At 34.6% G+C, this 9,807-nt stretch overlaps 1 protein-coding gene across 1 annotated transcript; it reads right to left on the bottom strand.

Moving 5' to 3' along the window:
* Positions 1–1,158: 1,158 nt before the first annotated feature.
* On the bottom strand, positions 1,159–2,088 carry LOC460542 (olfactory receptor 5AC2). Its single transcript, XM_009445948.4, has one exon. The coding sequence runs from the start codon at positions 2,086–2,088 to the stop codon at positions 1,159–1,161; it is 930 nt and encodes a 309-aa protein (XP_009444223.4).
* Positions 2,089–9,807: the final 7,719 nt, after the last annotated feature.

Here is a 9,807-nt window from a genome sequence, read left to right as displayed (position 1 = left end):
GCAGGATTACCTGAGGTCAGGAGTTCAAGACCAGCCTGGCCAGTGTGGTGAAATCCTGTCTCTATTAAAAACACAAAAATTAGCCCGCCTGGTGGCATATGCCTGTAATTCTAGCTACTCAGTAGGCTGAGGCGGGAGAATAGCTTGAACCTGAGAGGCAGAGGTTACAGTGAGTCGAGACTGCACCACTGCACTCCAGCCTGGACAACAGAGACTCTGTCTCAAACAAAAAAAAAAAAAAAAAAAAAAAAAAGGAAGTAAATTGGTGGCTGACACCAAGAGAACCTGATCTCACCTTTAAAAGAATCTACCAGCTCAATTTTACACCAATATCCATACATATTTGACCTGTTTCTTATCCTTGTCTTCTGCCTCTTGGAGTATAGCAATGCAATCTCTACGCAAATTTTTTTATCATGCTTATAATTGCAAACAAAATATTCCTGTAAATGGAGTATAGAAGATCTGTACTGTTTGAGAAGGCTATATCCAGAGATATTTTCTAAACTGCATGTTATTGAATGCAATTGTATTATATAATGCCTTATATTAAAGCTAGTATATCGACTTTAGATATGGAAAGTTTTAAATTTTGATGGTCCGTTGTTCAAGACAAGCTTTTAAAAATTTTTGTCATTAAGATATACCAGAAATTAAAAATTAAAAAATACACCATTTTTTAACTCTTAATTTTTATTACTATTTCTCACTTTTATTTCTAGAACACTTTTTCTGCAAGACTCTGAGTTTTTATCATTTTATTCTTGTATGGTAGGGTATCACAGAGCCTAGTGCAGTAAACTAGGTTTGTGAACTAAATGGCTCTTATATAACAGTTTCAATTATTGTCGGTTATTCAATGGAATTTAGGTGTAGGGTCCCTGGAAAATAATAAATTTTCAAGATTAAATGTTCGGAAAACAAGGAAGTAAAATGTTTTTAAAGAAATCAACCATGGATGATGTAAAGACACTTCAACTGGACCCAAATCCAAGTAAACATTGTACAAAGCTGGGTTTCTTCACGTAGTGCTCAGTGACAACCCTGACCACTAGCCCTCTGATGAAATGGCAGAGCCATGGCTAACCACAAGACTTGTTGACTTGTTTATGCAAAGGGTGAAAAAATAAATGATTTGACATTTCCCTTTGGAACTGTTTACTTCCTTATAACTCTTCTCAATGCATGCATGACTTCTTTATTTCTCAAGCTGTAAATAAATGGGTTTAGCAGGGGAATTATAATCGTGTAAAACAGAGAATACACTTTGTCTGGGTCTTCAGCTAAGCCAGATGCAGGACGCACATACATGAAGATCAGAGTTCCGTAGTACAATGAGACAGAAAGCAGATGGGCGCTGCATGTGGAGAAGGCTTTGCTTCTGCCCTTTTCAGACTTTTTTTTCAGAATATCAAAGAGCACACGAGTATAAGAGATTATGATCGTCATTAAAGTGGGTATTTGTATAAAAGCACCAAAAATAAATATCATTAGTGCGTTAATAGATGGACCATTGCATGAAATTTTGAACAGTTGTAAAATTTCACAGTAGAAATAATGTATTATGTTAAACCTGCAGAAAGTTAGTCGCAATAGTAAACTCACATGAACCAGAGGATGCAGGAAACCAATTACATATGAAATGCTTAGCAACTGAGCGCTGAGTTTGTTGGACATCATCACTGGATAAAGCAAGGGATTACATATGGCTACATAGCGGTCATAGGCCATCATCACCAGGAGGAAGCATTCTGTAGTTGCACTGGAAGCAAAAAAGTAAAACTGGGTGATGCACTCAGCTAGGGATATCATTGCAGTCTTGTCTAAGAAATTGACCAGCATCCTAGGGGTTATAGAGGTTGAAGTACAAGCATCTGAAAAGGCTAAACCACCAAGGAATAAGTACATGGGCATATGAAGATGGGGGTCCTTCCAAATTAGAACTATCAGTCCAAGGTTGCCCACCATGGTGATGAGATAGACCACCAAAAACACAACAAAGAAGAGGACGTGCAGCCATGGTCGATCTGTAAGTCCTGTGAGAACAAACTCTGTCACAAGAGTCTTATTTCCCTCTGATATATCCATACTCGTGACTGTAATAAGAAAACATGTTACAAAGACAATCACTAAAGATAACACAAAGCGGTGGCATTTTATTATATTTATACCTTTGAGTTTCCCATTTAATTAACAGTTTTTAAAGTCTAACTTACATCCATTAGTAAAATCTGTTTATAAAGTGTGTGTTTAGGTATGTGACACTAAAATTGGAAAATACTGAAATGAATGCATATATTTGAGGTGTAGGGGAGGCAAAATTTTGCCTCTACTCTCTCAGTTGGCCTGAGAATCAGATGGACATAAGCCAGATTCAGAAGAGAAAAGCATACAAATGTATAAAAGTTTTACATAACATAAAAGTCCTTATAAGTAAATGAAGACCTGAACATGTGGCAAAACCTAAAGGCTTTCATACTAGGTTGAACAAAGAGAAGCAATTGTGGAAAAGCAGCTAAATTATGTAGGGAGGTAAAAGGAAGATTAGAATTATTTTAACAAGCGTTGTTTGTATAGAATTCTCTTGGATAGAATTCATTAAAAAATGAAAATAATGTTTCATTTCTTCTGGTACAGGGAGGGCATCTTTTACATGGGAGTTTTTAACCACTTGTTTTGAGGAAGACTTAGAGGTGAAATTAGAATGCCCTTCTTCCATCTGCTGTTTCTTTATGTACCTTTAGCTCAAAATAATCCATCTGCCAAAGTGGCATATTTTGGTGTGGCATATTCTACCACCCTCCAGAGGCAATAAAACCATGTGGAAGACCATTGCAATGGAAAAAGATGCAAATCCAAAACCATTGCATGAGAAAGAGAATTAGGCTAATCATTGAATATAGGCATAGCTACCTAATTTTTATGGCATGACAAAAGAATTCATAAAAAATGGGAAAGGACAAAACATGTTGGAAAAATATCTGTAACATAATTTGCATTAATACTTATAAAAATATATACACAACACATATACTCTCTTACAACTTGGCAGGAACAAGTAGACAACCTAATGAAAAAAATGGGTGAAAAATATGAACAGATATGTTTACCATGATTAATAAATATGTAAAAAAAAAAACCGATAAATATATGAAACAATGTTCAACCTCCTTAATAATTAAGGATATTTTTTAAATTGTCGCATCATTTTCATTTGTCAAATAAACAAAAAAGTAAAATGAGAAATAATATCTACTGATGATAGAAAGTTGAAAAAGAGTTGCAATCTAAAATAACTGACATAAATGTTAACTGCCTTTCAAAGCTGACATCTATCAAAATTAGTAATTTATATATCTTTGATCTAACAATCTCACTTCTGGATATATATTCTAGAAATATTGTCACCCAGATACAAACGTAAAACACAAGGATACCTAATAAAGCATTGTTCATGAAGACAAAGCCAGGAAACAAAAAGAATACTCATCAATTATAGAATGACTGAATAAATTATGGTACAGTCTGACTGTGGAATAGTCTTCAGATATAAAGAAAATGGATTTGAGCTGTACCTGTTAAAAATCAGAGCATTTTCTCAATGCATTATTAAGTAAAAAAATCAAAATAGAAAGAAATGTAAATTACATAGTTCCATTTATATTATTTTTAATTTTTTGCGTACAAATATAAATATGATATGAACATAGATAAAGATTAATTTTTTTCTATAACTTATAAACTATCTTTGAAAGAATTTCCAGCTAGAGCTTCCCAAATGTTTTGAGGTAAATGTGTACAAAATGATGATTACCTGCATGTTAATAGAAATAAGAATAATAAAATGCTATTTTTACCTTTAGTAAGGAATATTTGGCATTGATAGTTCTAATGTAAAATTAGTAATAAATAACCTGTAAATTTTTCTTAGAAAATATCTATTAATGATCTTTTATGTTTCATGATAATTTGCATTTAAATATTTGGTAATAGACAACTATTGAGAGCAGGAATGATTTTTTGAAATAGTCAAAAATATCTGGAAATTATGTAAGATAGATCCATGTATAGTTGTTTTCATAGTTTTTTTATACACTTTCAACACTTTTCTTATTAAATTTTACTCATAAGGGCTTCATAGGTTCTATTGCTATTATGAATATAGTATCTGATATTTTCATGAAGTAATAAGATTGATTTTCTTCTATGACTTGGTTATAAACTATCTCTGAAAAAATACCCAGAGTAGAATTTCCCAAATGTTTTGAAATGACCATATAATCTCCTTTGTTCCTTGAAAGAGAAACAAAGATATATTTAACACAAAAATTGAGTTTAAATAAATTATAACATTCATTGAAGAAAACAATTTCATAATTTCATAGCCATATTTATAATAAATAGAAATGTAATACCAGAATGAATCAGAAGAATTTAGTTTATTTAAACAGTAGGAACAATGATAAGTTTTTATTCTCCATCTTCACTAAGCTGAACAAAAGGATTAATAAGTTTAAAAAACTAAACACCCATAAGGATCCCTGTTATAATACACCAAACCTAACAGTTTCACTGGAGTATATTTGCTGAAAATAGGTTATATTAAGGAAATATAATTTTCTTCCCAAAGTGGAGATTTTGTCCTAAATAAAATGGCTTCACTTTCTTTGCAATCCAAGTCACCAAATAATAGATATTTCTAGTCTCATTTCATGAATTCAGTATAATGAAGCCAAGAAGTAGTAAGGTTTGGGAATTTTTTCCTTAAGAGTAAGATGAAAGAAATACCTTCAAGTTGGAGTAAAGGAGACAATGCTAGCTGTATTTATTGACTTTAGCTTTTACTCTCATGATTCCATGATATTTAAAAATCTAGGTATTATAGACAGCCACTAACTCAAAGGCTACAATTATTTACATTCTGCAAAACCACAAATCATGTAGATAACAATCTGCATATCTTGTGTCTCAGCTCTAAACTCTCTATATGATAAAATAACTTTCAAAGCTTTGTTATCATTTTTATTATAACGTTTTCCCATTTACTTCCTTCCTCTATTAAACTATATTATTTATGAAACTTTGTGAGAAATTTGTCTTCTCTACAGAAAGACATCCTGTCCCATCTGTCTAGGTTTTGATGGTTGATTGAGAAAATCTCAATGCCTCACTGAAATTTTAATTTCTTGCATAGATACCTCATTATCACCTAAAGACAAATTGCAAAACGATAAATAATAGAAATTGCAGAAATCACTATACTCTCATCCAGTTCCCACAAAAACACTGGGAAATTGGAAAGTGATACATTTTCTAAAGTAGCACAGAAAAAGCAGAAATGAGATAATTGTTACTTACACACTGAATTTAACCAGTAATTTCAAAATGGGTGGAGATAATATGTATTTTATTTCCAAAATTGTTTTTGTTTAAAACCAAAGGAAAAAGGAAAGGAAGATATTCCCTTCACACTTCCAAAGGATTCCCTGTAAGATAAAGTCAAGTTCAATCTACTGGGCATTGTGATTTAATCATCATTTTACCCTGCAACTAGCTGCAACAATTAAAAACTCTACTTGTAATCCAAAGGGAATACTGTACGGACATCTATACAGAATATCAATGAACAGACTTTAGGAAATATTTGTTTTCTTTTCTCTTGTTTTCATTTACAATGCCATCATCCAAATATCTCCTTGATATGTCCTTTTGGAAGTCTAAAAGGAACATTAGATTCACCATGTCCAAATTTGGAATTAGAATTGTCTGTTACTCCACAGGCAGCCCTAGTTATCTTTCAGTGTTTTTTTTTTTATCTTGGGGAATAACACCACTAGACAGTTATTCAAGCCATAAACAGGAAGATATCCTTGACACTGAACTCCTCTTCAAATCCATGGATCGACCATTGCCAAGTCATAGATTTTCCCTTTTTTTTTTTTTTTTTTGAGACGGAGTCTCACTCTGTACCCCAGGCTGGAGTGCAATGGCATGATCTCAACTCACTGGAACCTCTGCCTCCCGGGTTCTAGCGATTCTCCTGCCTCAGCCTCCCAAGCAGCTGAGATTACAGGCACCCACCACCACGTCCAGCTAATTTTTGTATTTTTAGTAGAGACACGGTTTCACCACCTTGATTAGGCTGGTCTCGAACTCCAGACCTTAGGTGATCCAACCACCTCGGCCTCCCAAAGTGCTGGGATTACAGGCGTGAGCCACCGTGCCCGGCAACTTTATCTCTTTATACCTACCTATCCGTTATTCACTCTCTCCAACTGCCTCCATATAATCTTCTGCTGCATGGAGCTGAGAGAGGTGGAATCTGCCAATATTTCCTCATTGCCAGATCTACTTGCAATAGCTCTTCTACTCCAGAGAGCTGGGAGAAATGAGAGTTGCCACTCAGCTCTTGAGCCTGTTGGAATAGGTCTTCTGCAACACAAATGTGTATGAGGGGATGCATGAAGTAGCCAGCTCAAATGCCATTGTCTTCCATTGTTCTTACCAAGTTTCTCTGTTTTGTTAAATAAATTTTTCTCAATTTATTGGATGTGGGATGCTGGATGTGGGATGTTTTGCAAAAAAAATTAGGTAACCACTCATCTGAGCATGAGATGAGAAGAGTTTAGAATAAATATTATGCCTTTCCCTCCTATATATCTTAGAGAAGATTTATGAAAAATATGAGACGTGTGTAAAATATTAGGGAGTGAACAAAATGTATCAAGATCAAGTAAAGCAACATCATAGGGATTTTTTTAATGTGCAATGGTCTAGAATATGTGTAATATATTTTTATTATGTTATTTTTCTTCTCTCTGTTCTTTTGTTGAAAGTTGCAGAAAGACTAATAAACCTGTCATGATTTCTTCTTAAACTTGACAGAGCAAATTGCAGCTATACCGATTTTAAACATTGTTTGACTTTCTTATTTCTTGGAAGTATTTCTCAAGTGGTTCATTTTTGAAACTTTGGAGAAAGTCACACTGGTGACTCAAAGGATTGAGATGGTTTCTGAAACCAATAATAATAAGAAGAAACTTGAAAGTATGAATATTACAGATTGGGAACTGGTCATTTCCAAATATATTTTGGGAGTTAGTGGACTAATGCCATCAATTCACATCACAATTGGGTGAGAGATTCTGACGTTGACATCACAATTGAGTGAGGACTCCTGACACTAATGGAGTTCAGGAAGAAACAAGAAACTGATAATCTCCAGCTGACAAGAACCTGATTTGAATTAGGATTAATAAGTGTCGAAAGGCTTCTTCATATGAATTAAACAAAATGCTGTATAACTGAAATCTTGGCATAGTCTCTCATTATCAGCCCAGTACTCATTTAGAGAAGATGCTTTGAGGACTGATGGAAAGGCCTACTTACTAATAATGTAAATTGCTCCTCATATGAGAGTTGGAAAGTTATTTAGTGAAAATGCTATCTAATTTCCTGTGACCAAACTTCTGCAAATGTCCCTTGGGTCATTTCTTGTCATCACAAATGACTACCATTCTCAAGGCAACTTGTTAAGTTTTTTTCCATAGGAACAGACATGATTACTTTCAAGGCTAGTGTGACAGAGAGCTTGACCTCAGGCTGCATTTCAGTCATTATAGTCACCTTCATCCTTAGTCCTAAAAGTTTTCAATGGGCTTATATGGAAGGAGAAGCTCTCTTGTGCCAGCATCTCCTCCTCAATAGAACCATCTGGTTTCCCTGGTCAGCCTGTTCTCATTCATTTACCCACCTTGGATATTGACCCAAGGTCTCTACAAAGGGAAGCTAACTGCCCCCAGAAAAACTTGTTTCAATATTCTCTGAGCCATTTAAAAACATATGTAAAAATCCAGCTTCACTGTTCATCAAACTAGGAAAGAGTAGGTTTTATCTTCTTTATCCACAACTTACTTTGATTCCCCTTATTGAGTACATGATAATTTATCATCTTTAATGCTCCAAGAATTAGTTAATAAAATGAAACTACACATAGTATTGACAATTAAACAGATAACTGTGAAATCTGGTAGCAGTTAATTTGTCACAAAAAAGTGTTTACATTTGCAAATTTTCAACTGTTCCATCTGTCTTCCCTGCCTACGTTTAGTGCTCGTTTCATATTACCCTAAACAGCAACAGTGGTTGCTTGTTTGTTTATAGTGATCAGTCCTCTGTGATTGCACTGTGATACCCAACATAAACATGTTGGCAAGCTAATGATATCCTTGTGTATCAGGATGAATAAGCATTTATCTAAAGTATAGAAGACATGAATCAATCTTGCTGCAGAATCCAAATATGGCATTGTTTGAAGATTTAAGTTTTATGAGAAGATTGGCAAGTTTTACTTCTTCAGCCTTAGCTTGGGCTTTAATATTATATTAACATTAGGTTTTGCTTATCCATAAGCAAATAAGAACCTCAATAAGAACATTAACATAATATTGATTTAGTATTGTGCCTCTTTGTTAACAGTGCCTGATGTATTTAACATTATACTGGCAGGACAGGCGCAGTGGTCCACGCCTGTAATCTCAGCACTTTGGGAGGCCGAGGCAGGTGGATCAATTGAGTTCAGGAGTTCAAGACCAGCCTGGCCAATCTGGTGAATCCCCACCTCTACTAAAATTACAAAAATTAGCCGGGTATGGTGGCTTATGTCTGTAGTCCCAGCTACTCAGGAGCTGAGGCAGGAGAATCACTTAAACCTGGGAGGCGGAAGTTGCAGTGAGTCGAGATTGCACCATTGCACTCCAGCCTGGGTGACAGAAAAAGACCCCATCTCAAAAAAAAAAAAAAATTATGCTGGCAAAGTAGAATTTCTGTGGAATAAAAGCTAGATTCACAAATAGTCAAGTAGTCTATAGAAGTCTATCATAGCCTAGCCATTGGGTTTAGCAATAGCATCTATCATAGTTGACAAAGATGTGAGAAATGATTAAAAAAAAAAAAACCCAGGACTTAACACCATTTCTGTCCAGAAAATCAAGCAGGCAAGGAGGTCTTCATGGTCCCTATATTGCTGTAAAGAATCTTTATTAAAATATGAAGGCCTCTGAAGGTCAAAATTATTACAACCATTATTACCTTTTGGAAGAAAATAGTCATTTCTATCCCAAGCTTTTTAAATGGATTTGACTCACCTGCATACTATGCTTCTAATCCAGAGATTTTAAAATGATGGACTCAGTAGATATTTATTTTTGTACCCTATTTTATTAAAAAGTAAATAATGGTGGCTCTTAAAACCAAATTAATCATTTGTATCCATATGGTTTCCATAAGATAATGGAAACTGGCAAAATCCAAATCTCTCCACACATCCTTAAATTAAAAAAAACAAAAAGCAAAAACTTTATTGATGAACAAGAACAAATATGTCCCTCCAAAACACCTTTAGTATAACTAGAAGACAGAATAGTATAAACTTCAATTTACCAATAAGCAGTAAATTATGCCCAAACATCTACTCTGGAGACTGGACCAGACTAAAGAGAAGATGGAGCCTACAGAATAAAAGAAGAGAAGAACTAAAGCCTCAGAGTAGCAGAACCCAAAAATCACTCTCAGAAATAGGAAGTTACATCCTAAGTGAAGGGAATACAGAAAACTTGATAGGAAAGAGCAAAGGCTATGAGCTATCAGAAGAAAGAGACATGGGAGTATGCAGGAGTAAAACAAGCAGTCTCTCTGAAAGCTCAACCTCTGTGGAAGGGGGAACACAGAAGAGGGAGAAACCCTTCTTAGGCTTGGGAGTAAAAGAAAAAAAAGGAAATTAGATATCCCAAAGAAACAAAAGACAAT

Source organism: Pan troglodytes, chromosome 2 (assembly GCF_028858775.2).
Source record: "Pan troglodytes isolate AG18354 chromosome 2, NHGRI_mPanTro3-v2.0_pri, whole genome shotgun sequence".
NCBI classification, from domain to species: Eukaryota; Metazoa; Chordata; class Mammalia; order Primates; family Hominidae; genus Pan; species Pan troglodytes.
Note: the sequence above shows the minus strand (reverse complement) of the source record. Positions and strands in the feature narration are given on the sequence as shown.

Coding starts and splice junctions, on each gene's coding strand:
- LOC460542 (XM_009445948.4), bottom strand. CDS start 2,088: ATGGATATATCAGAGGGAAATAAGACTCTTGTGACAGAGTTTGTTCTC.